General features: G+C 40.2%; 5 protein-coding genes across 10 annotated transcripts in view; 2 read left to right on the top strand and 3 right to left on the bottom strand.

The window, feature by feature from the left end:
• anapc15 (anaphase promoting complex subunit 15) overlaps positions 1-3836 on the top strand; it is a 5619-nt gene extending 1783 nt beyond the window's left edge. Inside the window, exons 2-4 of the mRNA XM_046073025.1 lie at positions 1823-1882; positions 1998-2138; positions 2410-3836. Of these exons, the coding sequence (XP_045928981.1) occupies positions 1823-1882; positions 1998-2138; positions 2410-2457 (249 nt within the window). The 3' untranslated portion in view covers positions 2458-3836. The remainder of the gene's footprint in view (positions 1-1822; positions 1883-1997; positions 2139-2409) is intronic.
• tomt (transmembrane O-methyltransferase) lies at positions 2414-7325 on the bottom strand. 4 transcript variants are annotated; one of them, XM_046073017.1, is made up of 6 exons: positions 6859-7325; positions 6635-6767; positions 5174-5440; positions 4898-5094; positions 4582-4704; positions 2414-4366 (listed from the first exon to the last, which is right to left on the bottom strand). In XM_046073017.1, exons 3-6 carry the CDS (start codon positions 5433-5435, stop codon positions 4169-4171), a joined length of 780 nt encoding a protein of 259 aa, XP_045928973.1. In that variant the 5' UTR covers positions 5436-5440; positions 6635-6767; positions 6859-7325; the 3' UTR covers positions 2414-4168. The 4 variants fall into 4 exon arrangements, with proteins under 4 accessions (XP_045928973.1, XP_045928975.1, XP_045928974.1 ...); XM_046073019.1 differs by lacking the exon at positions 6635-6767; XM_046073018.1 differs by lacking the exon at positions 6859-7325 and having other exon boundaries at positions 6635-6836.
• Positions 7326-7445: 120 nt separating this feature from the next.
• sfrp2l (secreted frizzled-related protein 2 like) lies at positions 7446-10744 on the bottom strand. The gene is made up of 3 exons (XM_046073015.1): positions 10120-10744; positions 8986-9066; positions 7446-8801 (listed from the first exon to the last, which is right to left on the bottom strand). Exons 1-3 carry the CDS (start codon positions 10643-10645, stop codon positions 8377-8379), a joined length of 1032 nt encoding a protein of 343 aa, XP_045928971.1. The 5' UTR covers positions 10646-10744; the 3' UTR covers positions 7446-8376.
• Positions 10745-13693: 2949 nt separating this feature from the next.
• Positions 13694-18630, top strand: lamtor1 (late endosomal/lysosomal adaptor, MAPK and MTOR activator 1). The gene is made up of 5 exons (XM_046073992.1): positions 13694-13915; positions 15389-15534; positions 15646-15723; positions 16427-16550; positions 16859-18630. The coding sequence occupies exons 1-5, from the start codon at positions 13874-13876 to the stop codon at positions 16949-16951; spliced, it is 483 nt and encodes a 160-aa protein (XP_045929948.1). The 5' UTR covers positions 13694-13873; the 3' UTR covers positions 16952-18630.
• Positions 18631-18920: 290 nt separating this feature from the next.
• lrrc51 (leucine rich repeat containing 51) lies at positions 18921-21282 on the bottom strand. 3 transcript variants are annotated; one of them, XM_046073990.1, is made up of 5 exons: positions 21175-21282; positions 20825-20903; positions 20253-20458; positions 20013-20161; positions 18921-19439 (listed from the first exon to the last, which is right to left on the bottom strand). In XM_046073990.1, the coding sequence occupies exons 2-5, from the start codon at positions 20874-20876 to the stop codon at positions 19304-19306; spliced, it is 543 nt and encodes a 180-aa protein (XP_045929946.1). In that variant the 5' UTR covers positions 20877-20903; positions 21175-21282; the 3' UTR covers positions 18921-19303. The 3 variants fall into 3 exon arrangements, with proteins under 3 accessions (XP_045929946.1, XP_045929945.1, XP_045929947.1); XM_046073989.1 differs by having other exon boundaries at positions 21057-21266; XM_046073991.1 differs by lacking the exon at positions 20825-20903 and having other exon boundaries at positions 21057-21266.
• Between the last annotated feature and the right edge of the window lie 39 nt (positions 21283-21321).

Below are 21321 nucleotides of genomic sequence, written 5' to 3'. Positions count from 1 at the left end.
ATGGAGGCCACTGTGCTCTTAGGAACCTTAAGTGCAGCAGAAATTTTTTTGTAACCTTGGCCAGATCTGTGCCTTGCCACAATTCTGTCTCTGAGCTCTTCAGGCAGTTCCTTTGACCTCATGATTCTCATTTGCTCTGACATGCACTGTGAGCTGTAAGGTCTTATATAGACAGGTGTGTGGCTTTCCTAATCAAGTCCAATCAGTATAATCAAACACAGCTGGACTCAAATGAAGGTGTAGAACCATCTCAAGGATGATCAGAAGAAATAGACAGCACCTGAGTTAAATATGAGTGTCACGGCAAAGGGTCTGAATACTTATGACCATGTGATATTTCAGTTTTTCTTTTTTAATAAATTTGCAAAAATTTCTACATTTCTGTTTTTTTCTGTCAAGATGGGGTGCTGAGTGTACATTACTGAGAAATAAAATGAACTTTTTTGATTTTTGGAAAATGGCTGCAATGAAACAAAGAGTGAAAAATTTAAAGGGGTCTGAATACTTTCCGTACCCACTGTACATGTTTTCATATTAAAGTACTCCTATAGCCATATAAGATGTAAAACTGTCATAAACAAAAGCTATTTACAGCTAAGTGTCAACTTAACCTGGTGATTGGTGTTGGTGTAATAACGTTAACTCACTACAAGATAATTTCTGATGGGCACTGGGTGTTATACAGTCTGTGCTTTTAAGTTAAGTAGTGTGTGTTTGTGTTAAAGCTGCACATAGCTGTGGCCTGTACTATGAATCGGGGTAACTGGCTTATCCAGTTAACTTCAGGAGTAACTTTGTGACGTCGGGTCTAACTTCCTGATTGACCCGTACTCCGAAAGGTGGATATGTGTTACCCGAGGTCTGTTGCCATGGCAATTTACGCTGCATCTCTAAACTGCTCCGAGAAGGTTTTGTTCGTGGTTAATTCAAGGTTACCCTGCACGTGGATACACACCACATCTGTACCCAGTGTTAACGATGAGTAGTAGGATATTAACACACACCACTTGATAAAATATTTTTTGATTTCATCCTGATTTGTTCCACTGCGGTTGCAGCTGAAATGAAGTTATTGTTAACACAATAGCATTACGTTCATACAGCGAGCCCTGCAGCCTTGCAAAGTGTAGCTTCTCTCATAAATGTGTGACTATAATGTCAGAGAATATTCAAGTTTTTTACTTGTAGATTAATCTTGGAAATTAAATTTTGTCTTGAATTATTACCCCTCTCCACTGGCTCCTTTTTTGCTACTACAATGGACCTTATATGCAGCTGTACCTTTACATCTTAATCATGTTAAACATGAAAGAAGAGCCCATAAAATATATAATAGCCTAGAGATTTGAACTACAATAAGAACACTGTGAAGATAATTAGGCTACAAGTTTAGTCAACGCGATGCAAACAAGCCTCCCTCGGCTGCCACAATATTAGATTTAGCCGTTAAACTGTCTTTAAACTCCTCATATCCTGACACAATCAACGTGCATTCTTCTGGAGAAAATACGGATCATGCGCGGTTGTGAAAAAACTCTGCCTGCACTGCCGAACACACCCATTTTATGCGAACGCTCACCAACTCCAATGAAGTTAACACAGGGTTAACACCTACTCAACTAACCAACATCTTATCCACTGTCGTAGTACCATTTAACACCAGTGTAGGTGGTCAGAGTTTGTCAGCCCTGAGTTTGCCTGATAACCCCGGGTTCACTGAGTAGGTTGAACTCCTTTCGTAGTATAGGCCACTGGTCTATAATCTGTGTCTCCCTGTCTTCGTGCTCGTAGTTTAATGTGCAGCACTCTGTCTCTCCCTCAGCTGCAGAGCATTGCGGAGAAGGACAACAACCTGATGCCCATAGGGAAACCTATTTTTGAGGTAATGTGTTGCCTTTAGGATGTAATCAGCAGATGTTAAGCTGAGTTTCACCATGCCATAGTATGAAACATACACTGCATTATTTCCCTCCAATTATGCCTTTACTGTGGCGCAGGCAGGATATGATGAAGAGGAAGAAGAGGACGACGAGGATGAGGAGGACAGCGAGGAAGACTCAGAAGACGAAGAAGACATGCAGGACATGGATGAGATGAATGACTACAACGAGTCACCTGATGACGGCGAGATAAACGAGGTGCTTTGATTTATGATTGGTCTTTTCCCTGCCCTGCAGCAAACGACTGAGGCCAACTAGATTGTAACATTAACATTGTTAACCGGAGCAAACATGTGGCTTGACGCTGTGAAGAAGTGGAAGGAATACATTTTCTAACAGCACCTGACTTAGATTTTGTTTAAAATATGTTTTCTAATTGAAGGCACACTTACTAAATATCAAAAATACACTGGAATTTATCTTAATCACACAAATAATAGTCTTAATCTGGCTGGTTTCTTTCTGTCAGGTGGACATGGAGGGACCAGACCAAGACCAAGACCAGTGGATGATTTAAAGACAATGTTAGTCTCCATGAAGCTGTCTTGCACTGGATTTCTACTCCCCATTTAAACATGACCCTTCAGCCAGGGGCATAGATCTATATTTTTTATTTGTATAAACAGGAAAGGAATATAGAAAAATCAAGGATTATACAATGATATCCTTCAGAGGGAGTTTGGGTAAATCCAGCACGAGCGCCTCATGTCAAGCTGCAGTTGGCTTTGAAGGCGTGGGAGGTTGTTGGACATCGCTGTGAGTGTTGCTTCCTGGCACATGTCCACATTGTTAAAATACTCGCATGGATGTGTGTTTGCGCGCCTGTGCACCTGTTTTTCTTTCTTTTCTTGTAGTGGCAGTGTGTGAACCTGTCAAATACATTTAACCATTCAGTCCAAACAAAGAGTTTCCACAAGTTTCCACAAGCCTCTCCACACACACACACACACACACACACACACACAGTCTTGCCGTTTTGTAACTAGTCGGAGACACACCCACACAGTGGCAGCCATGGGCCAAAGCCCAGAGAGCTCTCGTTTAAACTTTGACCGTGTCAAATGTTCAGTCATGTGACACTACTCAGAGAGTCGCCAAACAGCTGACAGGGCACAAACAACAGTTCAGTCAGCGAAATAATTTGTTACCTATGGAGGCGACTTACACATACTTCACCATAAAGTCCAGTTCTGTTTAATTGCAGTGTCATGTATGCTGCTAATCTTTTGTTACAGATATCAGAACTTTCATAAAAGCTTGTGAAATAGTGTTATGTTCAGACAATGCACCAGTTCTTCTTGAAATACATTTTAATATTCTTTAGGTGTGTCAGAGGTAAAAGTAGCCATTAGCATTGAAGAATGTTTATTGAAATATGAACTCACACAGTGCCCAGTGTCTCTCTTTTATCTTAAAGGATTGCTTATCGTGGCTGAGATGTACTGAAATTAACAGAAGCCTTGACTATTTGCATCAATTTAAATCATTTTGATAAAACTATGTTTTTCTACAATTTAATTTAAAACAAACACAAAATGTAACATGGTAGTGAGGGGCGTGTGTTGGATTAAGTGTAATTCACTGTTAAGTGAGATACAAGAACTCCAGAGTCCAGTACTGATAAGTTGTAATCTGGTGTAATTTATGATTTGGGTGTTGCCAATGTCCCAAATTCACTTGATGTAAGTGAATGTAACATTTAAAATATTTTAACAGGTAATGGTTACATACAATAGTTTTCAATATTAACCTTGTAAATACATTTATTATTACCAAAAATGACAATGTCATTGGGCTTCATTTGTGTGACATATTTAATGAATTTGCTCTTGTGGTCTTTAATTTTTGTTCAAACTTGGCAGTTTTGTTTAAATAAACATGGTATTTTTGAAGAATCTTCTGTGATATTTGTGTTTTTATTAGTTATTTAGCTGAAAGGAAGGGAATGACGGTGGGGGGAGGTGTCAAATGACAAAGATCCCTGGCAGACTAGTGGTCGTACACGGGGTTACTAAATGATTACATGACAATTTCTTTTTTCTTTCACTGAGATGCTACAGCTGAAAGTAATGTTTTAGAGAAGAATTTACCATCATCTTTTTTGCAACCTTTCTTTAATCTCTATTTAAAACGTGTTTTAACACGGGCTATACCATCATCAATTCACCAACTCCCACTCCAAAAATGTGTATCTGTGTAACAGTGTGTGATATCCCAGTCTGCATGATCTACTTGATGCCCTGATAAACCAGCTCAGCCATCCCGTCCCTGATGCCTTTGCTGTACTCCAGTGTGGCCCGGTGGACCTTCCACTGATATAGACCGCTCTTGCGAATGTGTCTGAGGAATTTTGGAGCCCCAGGGAACAGCACGTTGTCGGCCACAATCATGGATCCTTTTCCCAGCAGACCAGAGCCCTCCAGCATCTGCAACACACACAGAGGCAGTACCAATGTTACTGAGAAACATAACATTTATTTAAGAACAGTTGCATTACTAAAGTACCTTAATAGTTTTTTTTAACTACCGCAGTGCAATTTTTTACTTCCAACCAGCCATATGACAGACATGGCAATAAACTATAAAACAGGATTTTAATTCACATGTAAATGTACTAATGATTTATTCCTTCCTCAGTCACCTGCAGATCAGGTGCGTAGCATTTCTTCCAGTGGTCCATGAAGACAAAATCAAGCCTTTCCACACCATAATCAGACCGCAGCTTAGGGATCACCTCATCAGATGGGTTCACGATGAGCTCCACCTGAAGAATGCACAGAATGGATGTCTCAAAGGTAGAATACTCTCCATATTCAGACATAATAAAGAAATAAAAAAATAAATAAATGTCCCAGATTTATGTAAAAACAAATAATGGTGATGGCATCAGGCTTTTATCAAAAGGCCCACAGTACACGTGCATTTAATAGATGGGTTGCATGTTTCTGCTCTCTTACTGTGTCATCGTCAAACCCGGCCAGGCGGATGATTTTCTCACTGATAGCAGCGTTCCTCTGGTCCATCTCGACACTGTAGAGCCTGGCACCCAGGGGCAGGGCCCGGGCGATCCGCACAGTGTTGTACCCGCAGTGGGAACCCAGCTCCAGCACTGTCAGAGGACTCTGCTCCATCAGCAGCCGGTCCAGGATCTTCCCTACACACAGAGAAACCAAACATGTAAAACCATACTCATAAACAGATAAATGCTTGTGTACGGTAAATGATCTCCTCACCTTTTTTAGGCCCAATGTTGCTGATGAACTCCACCTTGCTGCACCAGACATCAAAGGTATCCAGAATACTATCTGGGTCTCCGGGGGTGGCATGAGTGAGAATATACTGGTAGGCACGTTCCTCTCGGGTCAGACCAGTTACACAATCCCTCCATGCCCTGACCAGGAACGCACGATAGAACAGCACAAAGTAGTAGCGGTACCTGATAATCAGTGTCAGCAGGAGGGGAAGGAAGGCCAGAGCGATAGCAGGAGACACCATCCCAGCTGGTAAAGAAAAACGCATACACCCGAGTAGATTCATTAGAGAATTACGTTCAAAAATGGAGGTAGAGTGTTGTTTATGTAAACTTACAATATGTATTTATACTTGTTTTAATGAGGTTGATGGCATTTATTCATGTACCCTTTAAACAAACAAACAAACAAATGAATGTTGTTTCAGCAATTCACTGAAGCTGCTTCTGTCTCCCTACTCTGTTGCTCCCCACCTCTTTTTTTGGTAAGCTATCTGAACCTTGTATGTAGGGTCTCAGACACTAAGCACATACCACAATCAAATAAAGCACGTCATCTACAGTATCATTTCTAACCTACATACAGAAAACCCTAAGAGCTAAACTACCCTAATACTAACTACCCAGTGGCCCCAAGAAATTCATCAGTTTAGCAGTAGTTAAATAGGTAAATGGATATGACAGCGCCATTTAAACAGTCCAGACTGCAAAGACTAATTTAAAAACTAGTTTTTAGTGCATGTCATCAGCATTTGATGTGTCAAAGTCATATTTCTTATTATATTATGCATTCACTTGAATATTGATGCCTTTCTTGAAAGGGGGTGACAGATAAGAAACATGGTTCTCCCTAAGTTTGACCTATTTAGTAGTTTTTAGGGTGGGTGCATTTTGTCATGTGGATCAACAAAAAGGCGGATTTTATTATAGTCGCATATAATCGTTTTCCCTTCTGATATGTTTTCAAGTGCAGTAAGACCCAGAGCTTTTAGTCCCAAATCCTGCTACAACCTTCCATCAGTGCTGCAAGAGCTTTGAACCTTCCTCTCATACTCAAGTCAGTTAAAGTTTGCAATTATCAGAAACACATACTGCCATTGTGTGTTGAAAGTGCAAAAAGTTTTTCTCTCAAAGTGTCCACTGCAGAAAGATCATTTATCGTCATTTGTCACGAATATGGGCAATCGTGACTTCACAACTCTTTCTGGGCATCAAGGCACTGCAGCTGCCGGTGCTTTTACAATGTCCCATGTGCTAAATGATCAAAGCTATTCATTCATTATGGCAGAACTACCAAAAGATCACTCACAATTTACAAAAGATCTGTAATTAATGCAGAAAAAGAAAACATCCTTGTAAGGTAGATTTTAGAATAAAAGAATGGCTATTATAAGACCTTTGTGAGACTGAAAACAGAGTAGTTTATTAATGGAATCATCTTTACCTGAAGTTTCTAAAACATTAACCACATTTTGAGACTAACTCAGGAACAATCTTTCATGCTGAAGTCCTGGGGTAGATGTGAGAGGAAGCGCTGTGCCTCTCTGCCTCAGGTAACTTTAAACTCCACAGGCTTTCTGCACCACACACAGAACATATGCTATGATTGAATTATTTGCATTAAAATAAACTCTCTCTTACGGTCGTGTGAAAAACATACATACTCACCTGTTTTGTAAGAAGTCTGGCGAAAGCAGAGCAGCAGCGCTGACGACAACGAAGATGAAAGTGGCTCTTCAGCGGAGACAAGTGCAAAAAGATGGAGACGTGTGTGTGTAAGAGACCTGGGGATGTGAATAATTTATGTACCACGTGCATGACAGTATATGTCTCTAATTGTTTCCAGTCAACAAATACTGATAATAACATAACTAACTCTACAGCTGTTAAACATTAGTTGCTGTCATTTTTGATCACACAGATAGCTTCTTGTCCAGATATTTAGAATAGGACCGTTGCTGTGGACAGAAGCAGTGAGATAGTGTGAAAAGGACATTTGATATATCAATTTAACAGCAACAGGTGTGTGTGTCTATGTGGGATCAAATTTCTTTCTTCACAGAGTCGTGCTGGAAGGATCCAGAAAAAAACACACAAAAAGCTTATTCATGGAATATTATCTAATGGGATGTAATTATAAATACAAAATGTTTATCAAAGCTTATCTAAATAAAGAAGTAATCAACCAAACATTTAAAAACCTACATCAGAAATATGCTAGGTTGAAATAAATGTGATAAAATTAGAGCGCAAAGCCAGATCTAAATGATTTATTTATCACATCACATGCCATTTTCTGTGTTTCTTTCATTTCAGCACCTCAGACTTGAGATTATAGCGTCCTAAAATGTGACTGTTTTCCCTCATCGAGCTACTGAGGCTTTAGCTGCTGTGGAACAAAATGTCAAACAAAAGTGTGCAGGTCTGTTATATTTACGGTTTAATATGTATGGTGATAAACTAGGTATTATACGAAGAAATGTTTTACTATTACAGGAATAACAACAAGTATACTGCTTCAACCTAAATATGTATTAGTTTTATGAGTTGTGATGAGATCAGCCTACACCCCAGCAATCATTATTAAAACTACTCAACACTTTGATTACAGGGTTAGAATTTGTCTCTTTTATATACACAAATGTACACCAAAAAAAAAAAGTTTGCCCCAGTTTTTGCACGCCATGTGTAGTACAAGTTGTAACGATGCTTTACCATCACTGCCTGCGTGAGATTTCCAGAATTATTGGGTAGTTGGTAATTATAATAATGTACACAAACACCAGCTCTCTGTCATTCATGAATTGTTCTCTGTAAAAACTCTTTATGTAATGTTGTATTTGGCAACAACTCAATATGATTTACTTGATGGGACACGAAACAATGCGTACTAAGTAAGAAAAGACTTGAGTCGTTATCGATTGTGTGGGATTTAGCACCCAGAGTTAATCAGGAACAATTCATCAAGAAAGTGGCCAGTATGCAGATTTACAGTTAGCTATCAACTAAGCTTTTAACACTGGTTCACTCGTTGACATCACTTGTATCTAAAAAATTGTGCTCACTTGATTTATTCTGGGTTATTTGGAAACTATTTATTTAGCAGTTCATTATTTAGCAGTGCGTGTGACCACAAAGCAACGACCATGGGGCAGGCAGGGACTGAAAAGGCTGATAACTCCCAGTCTACAGCTCAGGACAGGACTGTTTGAGGAGAGCTCTGATGAACTTCTTCAGCTCTTTGTCCCCTCTGCTCCACCTCACCAGTCGAGTCAACACCAGTCTTCCCTCTTCAGCCTGAGCCAGGGCCAGGTACCACGCACCCTGGGCCCCATTCCCCTCCTTTTCTCCTTCTTTTTGTTTTGTTTGTCTCTTATCCATCTGTCCTGCCTCTGACGCCCTGTCTTCATTTGTCTCTGTGGAGTCTAGGCCAGGACAAGTACAGGTGCCTCCTTCTTGCAGCCACAAAGCGCCGTGGGCCATTGCGCCGCCAATGCCTTCTGCCTTCTCCGCTCCTCCCCCTGCCCACCTCAGGATGCGGCTGCGGGCCATAGGCACCAGCTGACGGTCTCCCCCCACTGTTGACACGCTGCCCAGACGCATCTTAAATGCTGCGACAGAGACGGAGAGAGTTCTGACAGGTGCCAATGCAGACGCATTGTAAAACAATCTTTCTATATCTTGTTTTGTACTGGAGTAATACTACAGAAGGTTAATCTGTGTTGTTCTCCATTCTCAAAAGAAAGAAAGGGACGTATTTTGTAGTCTACTTTATCTAAATGAGTTTGTTCTCACCATATGAACTGTGGCAGAAGTTTTCCTGGATGTCAGTCTCTCCTTCAGCAGCCAGACTACAGGCATCACAGATAACACTCCCTAGGGGATGGACAAGAGAGAGGTAGGGGATTAGATGACTGCGTGTCTACAGAAGGGATGTAAAAAGAATAATTATAAAGTTGGTGGGACTGTTATAAACTCCAGGATCAAGGCAGGCAAAACAACTTCAAGACAGGATTGCATAAAGTAAATCTTCTGTTGTTATAGCAGCACAAGAAACAGGTCAAAGAGGTAGGAAACAGATTGACTGTTTTAAATTAAATAGAAAACAATAATAAAATAAAGAAATTACTTTCAAAAGCTATGTGCATTATGCACACCACAATTCCTGAGGCCACATACGTACATGCTTTTTACTACAGCCCGACTGATTATGAACTGGAGACACTGATGCTGAAATCAATATTAGAGAGTTGTTGAGGCCGATGTTTTAAACAAAACTGCATAATGGACAACAAACATTTTGGTAAGGATCCCTTAAATTTAGTTATTAAATAATTGTGAACAAGATATATAGTCTGCTGAGGGGAACATTTTACTGCTGATAAATACTTATTGGTGCTCTGGTGGGCAAACTATATCCTAATGCAAGTACTTTTCAAATGAACTCAAACATATCTTCAACATACTGACATGTCTCCTTACTTATTAGCAGGAATGAATGCCAATACCATATTTCTTTTGTTTGAGACAAGCTAGTATTGGTCAGTGATATCGGTCAGACTAATTTGTACATTGTGCAAAAACATACATGCAGGGACAGTACTGTGGTGGTGCAGTGCATTTGAAGAGCCTGATAGAACTGTGACTTTTCATTGCACACTGCAGTAGGGATAGGAATATATAGCCTAGTGCATGCTGTAATAGGCTATATTTAATAATTGTTACATTGGTATAGTAGGCCTACTAATTACAACTTAAAAATATATCAAAAATGTGTGCATGAGTGTCACTGCTATAGGCCTAATAAAACGTATTTGGTGGTGAGCATGTATCCGAAAGTTCAGCTGTAGGACTATTTGCTCAGGTGAGGAGTGACAATTAAATCAACAAAAAGTAATAAGTCAGAAATCAACAGATGCGTTCACTGACCTTTCAGCACCTCCTCGTGCCTGACCTCCTCTACCGTCCGCCCCTCCAGCTCTCCGGTTGCAGGGATACAGAGCTCGGTTGCGCGCGGGAACCGGGTGCAGTTGAACATCTCCGGCCAGGGGAACCCGAACGCGCTCATCACGGGCACGCAGCCGTCCCGCACGGCCTCGCACAGGCTCCTGCAGGGGCTGACCGGCCCGCTGAGCTCCGGCAGACACACCGGAGCGAACAGCGAGCACAGGAACTTCTTGGTGTCCCGGTGGCATAGCTTGGAGATGAGGGGCAGCCAGGCCGCCGACTGCTGCTGGGCCTCCCTCAGTGAATCGTGGCCGAGTAAGTTTGGGATGCGCATCTGCCTGTAGCCGATCCCGTGGCACAAAGACAGGGTGCTCGGGATGGGTTTACACACGGAGCGCACTGAGGACCTGAACCCGAGTGACGGCGGCCCGAGCTGGGCAGGAGCCCCGGTGTCGGAAGCATGAGAAACTCCAAACAGTAAAACAAAGCTCAGCACAGAAACAAACATTTTGTTCCAACAAGACCACAGTGAAATCTACGAGAGCTGCCCCACTTCTGCCTGGACTTGACCGGCGTGTAGGTGTAAACGAAGAGGTGTGGAGGAAACGGGGGGTTAATGAGAGGGCGGGCGCCTCCCAGTCAACGTCCCACCCCATCAGACTGGCGTCTCCCTCCAAATTTCACAGTGCCACCGGGGGCATACTGTTTTTTTCTTCTGTCTGGCATTCATGCTGTAAACCACAAACATTGTAGTAGACACAAGTAAACTTAGGCTTGGCCTACATATCGGTTATCGTCATTTCCCTGGGATTAAGCAAACCTGACTATATACTTCAGTGTTTTTAACACTTTTCAAAAGTTGAACGTTTTCAAATGTCATTCTTACTCCATATAATTGAAACTTTTGCATACATTTCACATTTGTTCATAATGCTATTTATAATATTGAGGAAATCAAAATTGTAGGACTACTGTTTTGAAGAGGATTGCATAATACTAAACAGTGTTTTTGTTCAGGCTTAAAATAATGAAGTTTAAGTGGTGAATAAGATCAAGGACACAGTGATTGTGAGTCTCTGTCCCCTGAACTCTTTATAGAAAGCTTTTCTCTAAATTGAATCCAGGTCTTTGCATGTGTTGTATTTTTTCTTGTTTATATTCATCTTATTTTTATTATCAGGCCCAATTCATTTCATTTTACACAGAATTTAAAGCAAATTTGGTGGAACGAGCTACCACATGCCATTAGAGCAGGGGTGTCCTTCTAACTTCAAAAACCTCTTGAAAACTCATCTCTTCCAAGAACACTTCTTCTTAAAACACCTCTAACATGCACTTCCTGTGCTCTTCACCTTTCTCCTTACAATTCTCTTGTATTGATTAGCCTACACTATTTGTTAACTTTTACTTCTTCCCCTGTAGGTATTTATCCCATTGACGCCGTATGCGCTAATAGCTCTTATTTATTGCTGCTCTTTGTAGATCTTTTACGTCATTGACGCTTGTATGTTGTTCCTCAAATGTTAGTCGCTTTGGATAAAAGCATCTGCCAAATGACTAAATGTTTAAGTCAGAAAGTATGAAACAAAAGTATGCTCTGTTTCCTTTCCTGTTTTTTATTTATTACAAAATACAGCAAAAATCTAAATACTCTGTAGATCCATAATAACTTCAATCACCACAGTGTTTAAGTTTTTAGGTTCTGAAAAGGGGAGAAACATTTATAAATAGACTGTGCAGTTGCCTACAAAGTTTGCTTATGTTTGTACAGAGATTCTGGAGTAATTCAATGCATTTTTTTGTAAAAGCTGTGAGAAAGCTGTTTTAGTGTATGAAGAGCTCTGAAAACACGTTAACTGTGTGTATTGTGAAATTAGGTACTGGAAATAAAATGTTACTGCTGTGTGTCAGAGAAGCGGTGTGTGTGGTACCCTGTCATCATACTCAGCCTGAGGGTGTCAGAGACCCTTTCATCTTTTTTCCAGGGAGAAACATGCCTCGTCCTGTTCCCTTTGATTTTGCTTAGTAGCAGCTTCTATGAATTCGGACAGCTCGAACTTGATTAAATATTTGCACGGTTCATTTTTCACTAAATTTGCTACCCTCATTCAAAGAAAAAAGAGAAAACATGCTTGGGCAGGTGGAATTGGCACTTAACTCAGTGCAGTAATACAGCATATCACATGTAGCTATACTTTGCACAGTAAGCACTGTATTTGTGTCTGTTTCAATATTTATTGAATATCAACATACTTGCTAAGTTAATGCATAAATAATCAAAAACTCTATAAGCACTCTCTACAAGCATGGCTGAATTAACATGTTAGAGGGCCCAAGGGCAGAAATGAGCTGTTGGGGCCCTATTGCCCACCCACCTACTGCCCTCGGTAAATTGTGTATGTGCCCTGTCATGTCAAAGCAAATGCCAACCAGCAAATGCCAATGATGAAGTAATATTTTTGGTGAGTTTGTGGTGGCTTCATTAAACAATTCAATTTAGAAATATGCTCTGCACATCTTACCGAAACCTTTGACTTGAATCTGGTGTCATTTACACTGGGGGACATGTCCCCACCACTTTTTGAAATGGGTGATTTTGTCCCCATCGCTTTTTGAAAACATTTGTTAAAAATGTTCATTAAAAAATAGTTTGCAACAAGACAACAAAACAAAAAATGCTTTTAGAAAGGTTTATTTGCAATATAAAGATATAAAGTTTTATATTTTGAATTGTCACCTGCCACCTGAATTTTGTGTTTCTCTTTACTAAATAAAAACATTTCCATCATAAACTGATGCAGAAAAGGCAGAAATTGGTGCAAAAAATAGAAGTACATTAAAAATAAGAAGGCAATCAAAACTTATTATGCGTTTGACAAATTTCTTATGGACAAATGATATATCATTTTAAATCTACTTTTAATTTCTTATGTCCTGTTCTTTCTGTTTTTCTTTATATTGTACATGTAGGCCTACCCCTGTATCTGGATGTGTTGTGTTCATAATGTCAACGTAAATCTGTTGTAGAAAATAATATATATATGTATACATTTTAAAATGAAAGAAATTGGTGGGGAAAAAATCACCATGCCCTGCGACCCTGTATGCAGGATAAGCGTTGACGATGGATGGATGGAAAAATAACCATGAATGCAGGAAATTAAGTGTTTAATGCTCAAAAGTCCTCCCTCAGACACCTCGTTCATATACTTAAAGAGAATTTCTAAAAGACAGAGTTAAAATATCGTCTCATCTTGTTCTCGTGAAACCAATATCGTGTATCGTCTTGTCAATATTGTCAAACCCCTAATCTGAGCCCTTATGACCCCACACTACTTTTCAACACAAAGTGACAACCTTGTTTTTGCCTCCTCCACAGCTGACAATGTAATTTTTTGAAATGTAATATTTACTTTTATTATTTTGTCCCACTGTTGCTAATGGTTTATTTATTTTATTTATTTATTTTACAAAGTTCACTTTTGAAAATCCCCCCTTCACGTGACGAAGGCCGCAGCCGCTTCTCAAATACCGGAAGTGCCCGTTGTGTTGTTGCACCACTGAGCTGCTGTCATGTGATAGCTCGTCCGAGGAGCTGCTGTTAACAGTAGCTTCCTACGTTTAGACGGATCTAGAGTAAAACCACGCAGGAGACAAGTTGTATGTTTCGTTGGAGAAGATAAACACGGCTCGTTTCTGACGGAGACGCTGGGGTTGTGTAGTCTCGGACGCGGTCATGGGTTGCTGTTACAGCAGCGAGAACGATGCCACAGAGGAGGTAGTTAAACTAGCTGCTAGCTGGCTAAAACACGATAAATACTATGTTTTTACTAAGAATCAAAGGACGTGATATTATTTTATGTACCGAGGATGTTTTAGACATAAAATGCATTAAGAGTAGTAATAGTTTAATAGTTAAAGTGATTTCACTCCCAAAAGTAGCTTTAGCCTGTCGGAAAGGCCTGACCCTAGGCAGGCTGTGAAGTTAGCACATAATCGATCAAAACGTTACACAAGAAGAGCTGTAACTTACACACCTGGAGACAAAGAAACATGTACAATTGCACACTTATGTAACTTACCGCGACTTTTAACATTGGCAGGACACATAAGTTCCTGAAACCGAACTGTTTTAACGCAATCTGTAACTAACTGAATTAATAGTAAATTACTAATTATTACACAAGAAGAACTGAAGGGAAATCTGGAGACCGTGGTCTTTATGTGTTTTATGTCATATGACCTTCAAGCTATTTAGCTATTTATAGTTTAAGGAAACAAGTCCATTCTTCCTTCATGCAGAATGGCTTGCCTCATATGAACTTAATCTTATATAATAGTAACACAAGGAGTACAATACAATTCACGTCTAACCACAAATAATGTGTTAGTCTGAAAATGTAACTAACGTCTTATTTGTAATTTGTAGTTCATTTCTTTATTCACTGGCAAAAAGTAAACTAATGTCAGAGTCAGATATTTATGTTAGCAATACTAAACTTAGAGCAGGGTCTATAAAGAGTGTAATAATGCATGGTGTAAAATGCATTGCTATGGTTGTTGAGATGATACCTTTACATTTTTGGCTCAAAAAACTGTTATATTGTAACACAATTATTTAATTTGTGGTAAGAACTTCTGGCACTTTATACTTTTACTATAGTTTACTTTTTATGTTGTTTGCAGGTTAGTAGTGAATTTTAACTACCTTGCTCTTTAATGGGTTAATTTTTTTTTTTTGAAGAACTTGCTGTTGTGATTATTTTATTGTTTGTTTAATTGTTTGATTTTTATGAGCATCAAGTGCAACTGAACAGATTCACTCAGTTGTTTTAGCATAGGTGGTAGTGTCTCATACTTGTGCGATGTAAATGTATGGAACAGATTGTATTATGTGTGTGATTGTGAAGTCCTGTGTAGTTATTGTTTATTACTGCAGCCTTGTGTGTCACTGATGCCCAAGACACATTTCTCTCAGGGGACAATAAAGTTTCTTTAATTATCTTGTATCCAATGAAGAAACCACCTTCAGTGGGTCACACAGTACTTTCTCGTTTCTTCTCATAGGCTAAGTTACTATGGTTTTATCAAGTGTATGTCATGTCTTGAATAAAAACAATCTAGTAGGCACATCCTTTGGTGTTTACTTCTACCATATTAATTTGCTACACAACAGTCACATAATTTGTTAAACTGTAACGAGCTGACCGCTTTGTTATCCTTTATTTATAATCTGATCCACCTGTTCCAGGATGCTGAGGCACGTAAGCCGCTGATCCCCCACCCGAACCCTGTCAGCAAACCCCCAAATGGAACAGACTGGATTACTACCAGTGTCCCCTCAGCGCGGACAGATGAACAGGCCCTCCTTACATCCATCCTCACCAAGACAGCACAGTAAGACACTCGTTCATGCAACCGAAGACGAGACACATTCTGCATGCGTTTCCTGATTATAAAGGTTGGTGGTTCTTTTTAATAAACCTGCGAATATTCCCTCTCTGTCAGGAACATCATTGATGTCGCAGCCGCTGACTCTGTCATGATGGAGCAGCATGAATACATGGACAAAGCTCGGCAATACAGGTATGTGGGTAAGCGTTTGCGTAACATTTGTTATGGACGGCTGTTGCTCTAATGCAGCTTTCTGTTTCTTGTATGGGTATGGGAAGGGTGTGGGTTTCTGTTTTTTAAAATGAGATGAACTAGTCTTGCGTTTTACGCTTACCTGGAGATGGTTATCATTAACGAGTCGTACATGCAGGTAGCCTGTACTCTTTAAAGATGGTATATTTAAGTTCTTAGAGCCATTTAATAACAGTCTTAGTAAAGATATTGAGCTTAACTTTGTGCTGTGTACTATTTGTACACTGTATGGTGCTTAATGGTGTGGGGTTGTATCTCACTCATTTATGGGAAAGAGATGTTCACATGACTTAAATACTATTTAGCCAGGTGTATATCCAACGGCATGTATTGGTTGGTATTGGCTTAAATGTAGGTGGGAAGCTGTAAACAGGTGTTCTGTGAAATTTCTACACCCACCCAACAACATAATAAGGAAATGGAGGAAGTGATTCAACCAAAAATTGCAACAGTGTAGGCCTTCTCCCTCAAACTTTACCTTGAACCTACATACAATGCCACCCGGTGGCTACATTTTTACCAAACACAGCAGCCTTGTTTAGGCGAAAATACGCAAGACACAAGGTGATGTGTTGTGGACAAAAGTAAACTTTGCAAGCAAGTAAGCTTGTGGGTTTTTTTTTTTTTGTTGTTGTTGTTTCAGTACAAAGCTGGCTGTGTTGAACAACAGTCTGCCCCAGAAGAAAGCCCTCACTCTCCCCTCGCTCACCAGCCAGCCCCACCAAGTGCTTGCAAGTGACCTGGTGCCATACTCAGATGTTCAGCAGGTAATCATACACGAGCACACATGGAAAATGAGTTGGCATGTGTTGTTTCCTTGTTGGCTACATTTAGCATTAGAGAAATAGTTCTTTGGACGCTGTATGCAGTGTGTAGCCGTGTGGTATTTCAGTGTGTGAGGGTGTGACTAAATGTGTGGTTTAAAATAGAAGAAGATATCTAATGCTTTTAATGTTGTTACTGTTTTAGTCCGACTACTAAAAGTGTTGGTCACACACAGCAAACTAGTCTTGTTTTACTCTTTTTCTTCATTTTCACACTCTAACAGAAAATCTGTCTTCCTCTGTCTTTGCAGGTGTCCAAGATAGCAGCCTACGCTTACAGTGCAATCTCTCAAATCAAAGTGGATGCTAAAGAAGAACTGGTGGTCCAGTTTGCCATTCCCTGATTCTGCGACTCTGGCCCGCATATTTTTCCTCCCATCCCGCTCTCTCTGTGTCACTTCTGCATCCTCACCCTCCAGCTCACCCTTGATTAAAGCATCTTGGTCTTTTTGCTTCTTAGCTATGCCTCTAACTGCTACAAAGACAGAGACAATGTAGGATTGCACCCTATGGCTGTCCTTTAGTGTACTTTATGGGTCAGTGATGACGGTCGTCATGGGCAGTGGAAGATGGTCTACTGTGGATGGGGCCATTGGGGTGTGATCTCATATTTACAACAAGGCCTCCTCTGTACGTTATGTGTGGACGACAGGCTTTGTCAGAACCAGCTGTGGAAAAAGCATCATGCATCCTTCTCGGTGATCTCTCTCTCTCTCTTTCTCTTTCTCTCTCTCTCTCTTTCTCTCTCTTTCTCTCTCTCTTTCTCTCTCTCTCTCTTTTCTTTTTATGGGTTTCAGGGTCGTCTCAGCATCTTTTATTTTATTTGTTTCCCTAGCCTGTATAATCAGTATACTCCCCACCTAGACTGTTAAAGGCATGAAAGAATGTACAGTGTATTCACCTGGAGAGAGCTGCAGAATTTTTGGCACATTGGCTAGTGGTGTATACTTGATAGAATCTCTCTGGCATGGAGGAATGGAAATTATCACAGAACCATAGGTGCAAGTGCAATGGTTGTGTATTTTAGCCATTAACCTGGATAAAAACTTGCAACATGGCTTAAGGTTTGCACTTCATATGTATTTAACTCTGTTTTGTCGTCTTGGGATGACACTGCCCTTTCATTCACTCATTGTTTCTCCTTGCAAAAAACAACAAAAATCTATAAATTGGAGCCCAAAAAAAGGAGAATATGTTTTCTCTTAAGGTTAAGATTTCATTATAATTTGGTAGGTTGTAACACTATGATCCTGATATATGCCAGCATCAAAAATCTCGGTAATCTGGTCTCACCTTGCACCAAGACCCATATCTCACAAAACCTAAACGTGCACCAGTAAACTAACCTGACTGAGGTAATTTCATTCACATTTCACTGTAATAATGTTTGAAACTGGCAGTGAAATGGGTTGCGTTGGTTATTTGTTGTCCGCTGTGTAATCTCTTCTTCCAGTTGAGGCCAAATCATGAGTGACCTGTCCATGGCTGGTGTCCCGTGGTGGGTGAGGCTGCGAACGGGGGGCTAGGGGGCCAGTTAATGTCACTGTGAGCGGGAAAAGAAGGAGCTTTCTTGGGGTGCAAGTTCTTAAGTTTACAGGCAGTAATGTGTCTTTTAGCATTAACAGAATGAGCTGGCAGACTCTTGAAATCAAATCCCAGAACTTATTTAATAGCAGCGGAGGCATACAGACATGGAGGGGCGTGGATGGTGCAGGGACAGATATTGTGTATTCATGCCTTTGTACAGAATTTTCTGGTTGAATATAGAAACAGATGATGGATTGTTCCTCTTTTCATAGAGGGTTCATTGGTCAGGATTGGCTAAAATCTTGTGGTGATAAACATTTTTATGAAAAGCAAGAACTCTTTTTAGGCTTGTGTTTGTCAGCTTTTAAAAAAAGCTTTTTGCTGAAGATTGTAATAAGATTGAGTTGTTCCTATTAATCAGAAACTAACCATTGTAGCAGTGTGGCAGACCGTTAACAATCCATGTACCACCACAGATAAAATGATCCGAGACCTTTTTGTGATTATTTATTTGTGTTTTTAAATGTATATTTGCTCTTCTTAGGAGAGCACGAGTATATGCGTGAGCAGGGAGCACGGAGAGCCGCTCTCGAGTCTCTAAAGGGATGATCTGCAAGGCCGTGATTATTTCAACCAACAATTGATTTGAGCTTTTTACAATGGGTTCTTGGCAATTTTTTTTGTTATACTACCTGAAATATGTTTATAATATCTTAGGCTAGTACCAAAAAGTTTTAAGAGTTTGGGTTTTTTGTTTGTTTCTTGGTTCATTAAAGATTTTCAACATAAGAACTCACATGTCATATTTAATAAAGTTTAACATCCCCATGCTCGTATCTGGGAAGTAGTTGGTTCAGTAATGCTACACACAGTCATTAACATTAATAACAATAAAAAACACACCCATGTTAGGAACAATTAGAGAATTTCAAGTATGTCAGAGCCAATACCTCAGGATCATTCAGTGACATTTTGGACTAATCAATGATAGCAGGTTGAAAATGGACAAAACAAGCATTATAACAGTGCTAATTTCATCACAGATATACAAACATACAATGTAAATAATATTTTAGCGGCTTTCCACCTGTGGTGTTGGTGGTGGTGGAGCATAGAACATTTGGGTGAAACTTCGATTTCAACACACCCCAAGGGAGACGAGCCAGCAGTCACTGGAGGGTCTCCTTGCTGCCTCTACTGCGGCCGTTGCTGTTATGCCAAATCTTCGCCATGATTCGCTCCTGACGTGTCACAGCGCTGAAGTCCATCGTCTTCAACCGAGGCAGTGCAGAAATAACCCGATTCCTAAATGCACAAAAACATATATTCATACATGCGTACTGAATAGTTTATTCTGTGTCCACACAGATAATGATGAGGTGTATATGTCTGTAAACTCTATGAGAAGTTGACCATGTCTCTACTTACTGGTGCTACACATATAAAATTTTATCAAAAGGCTGCACTAATTCATGAGTAAGCAGTTCTACTCAGTTAAGACTTACAACCATCAGCCAACCCCTCTTTCTGTGTGTGTGTGTGTTTGTAGCTGGTGTTGCTAAGCAGACAAGAATGTAACATGAGCTTGCACTGCAGTAAAGCACCTGTTACAATGTTATGCACCTACATGGCTGCCAGGCATGTCTCACGTAGACACACACTCACAATGTATTCACTCTCGGAACATAAGAGTAAACCCTCACTCTGCACCTTTGAAGTGTGTGACAGTATTTGGTTCTGTTCACTTTGCTCATTCACATTCAGTTTTCGTGAGAAAGGATAAGCTTCTCACATCCAAACATTTTACAGCTAAGCAGGATGTGTGTGTATGTGACTGTGTTTAAGGTACATTTGTGATCTTTGAAAGAAAGTCTCCACCTGTAAGCCTTGTTAGTCTCTATAACATTTCCATGCATAGTGATGGTGTGTAGATGTGGCAGCGCTGCCAGCCTGTCCACCTCTGACAGAATAAAAATGCTGTTGCCGTGAAGATACAACACACGCAGTTCGCGCAGCTCACTCAAAACCTGGAACACAAGCACACACATGTTGCAGATCTATCAGGACAGAAAGAAGAAAGACAGCTAAGCAAACAAGCCATGGAGAGAGGAAGCTAACTTGATCTATGTGTGAGATGTTGTTGAAGGAAAGATCCAGCCAGGCAAGCTGTGATGGCTCAGCCAGGAAGTGGCAAACAGTCTTCTGGAGGTCACAAAGGTCAGTGATGTTGTTGTTATTAAGACGCAGGGAGCGACTTAGGTACTTCATCTCTGAATTTGTCTTTGAAGGCCGCAGACCGCTGCTGGGTTCCTCTATCCATGTGTCTGTGAACCCAAATAAAATGTGAATATTAAGTACTGGCGAAAGATAATGCATTGCAGTCATTGAGTTTCCGTCTAACTTGTACATGCATTTGGTTGATCAAATGCTTAAAATGTTCATTTGGAGAAGAATAATACAGTCTATTCGTACAAGTTTGCCACAAACTACATACAGATATATACTGAAAATGTATTTCCAAGGTGTACTAATCCTATGCTTATTTAGTATACACTACACTTTAATGTGCAGTTACAGCAAAGATACAGTTATTCCCTTTCAGAGCTGTAATGACATGAAAATACAGGAATAAACAATAAAGTACCATTAAAAAAATATGATAGGAATATGACAGTAACAGAGTGCACTACCTGCCAAACTGCTGATGTGTTTAAAAGATAAATCCACCGGAGCTCCAAACATATTCACACCTGTAATCGATTCACTCACCTGTGGGAGGACAGTGACGTCACACCTGTACTTTATTCAAACTGTACCATGTATTTACAAACACACTTGATAGCTATCCTGTTTCAGTATGTTAAGACCACATATAACGTTAAACCACACATTTCTATAGAAATAGTAAAGATATACACAAACCCCAAATGCACATTTCGTTCCCGATTTGTTGCTCGAGCGAATTGACAGGCAGAGTAAGCGACTTTACTTTGTCATTTTCTCAAAGACAAGTCTTGCAGTATGAAAGTCTTAACGTTACCTGAATAGAGGCGATACAATCTTAATTTTACGCGAAGCAAGCACCGTATACAACGTCATTTATCATTGCGTCGGGCTTGGCGCTAGGATACCGGAGGCTACACATGTGACAACGTCCGGTTTTCAAAATAAGGTTTTAACTTTTTGA

The sequence above is a fragment of the Micropterus dolomieu genome, linkage group LG17, assembly GCF_021292245.1.
Source record: "Micropterus dolomieu isolate WLL.071019.BEF.003 ecotype Adirondacks linkage group LG17, ASM2129224v1, whole genome shotgun sequence".
Taxonomy (NCBI): domain Eukaryota; kingdom Metazoa; phylum Chordata; class Actinopteri; order Centrarchiformes; family Centrarchidae; genus Micropterus; species Micropterus dolomieu.
Note: the sequence above shows the minus strand (reverse complement) of the source record. Positions and strands in the feature narration are given on the sequence as shown.

Bases quoted from the DNA above. Each gene is read 5' to 3' on its own strand.
- lamtor1 (XM_046073992.1), top strand. From the start codon at position 13,874: ATGGGTTGCTGTTACAGCAGCGAGAACGATGCCACAGAGGAG. The intron at 15,724-16,426 runs GTATGTGGGTAA...TTGTTGTTTCAG, and splicing joins GACAAAGCTCGGCAATACAG to TACAAAGCTGGCTGTGTTGA. The intron at 16,551-16,858 runs GTAATCATACAC...CTGTCTTTGCAG, and splicing joins CATACTCAGATGTTCAGCAG to GTGTCCAAGATAGCAGCCTA.
- sfrp2l (XM_046073015.1), bottom strand. From the start codon at position 10,645: ATGTTTGTTTCTGTGCTGAGCTTTGTTTTACTGTTTGGAGTTTCTCAT. The intron at 9,067-10,119 runs GTCAGTGAACGC...TCCATCCCCTAG, and splicing joins GCACGAGGAGGTGCTGAAAG to GGAGTGTTATCTGTGATGCC. The intron at 8,802-8,985 runs GTGAGAACAAAC...TCTCTGTCGCAG, and splicing joins CTTCTGCCACAGTTCATATG to CATTTAAGATGCGTCTGGGC.
- lrrc51 (XM_046073990.1), bottom strand. From the start codon at position 20,876: ATGTTTGGAGCTCCGGTGGATTTATCTTTTAAACACATCAGCAGTTTG. The intron at 20,459-20,824 runs GTAGTGCACTCT...TTGGGTTCACAG, and splicing joins ACACATCAGCAGTTTGGCAG to ACACATGGATAGAGGAACCC. The intron at 19,440-20,012 runs GTGGAGACTTTC...TTGTGCATTTAG, and splicing joins GAGACTAACAAGGCTTACAG to GAATCGGGTTATTTCTGCAC.
- tomt (XM_046073016.1), bottom strand. From the start codon at position 5,477: ATGAATCTACTCGGGTGTATGCGTTTTTCTTTACCAGCTGGGATGGTG. The intron at 4,705-4,897 runs GTAAGAGAGCAG...TGCATTCTTCAG, and splicing joins CCGGGTTTGACGATGACACA to GTGGAGCTCATCGTGAACCC. The intron at 4,367-4,581 runs GTGACTGAGGAA...TGTGTGTTGCAG, and splicing joins GCTACGCACCTGATCTGCAG to ATGCTGGAGGGCTCTGGTCT.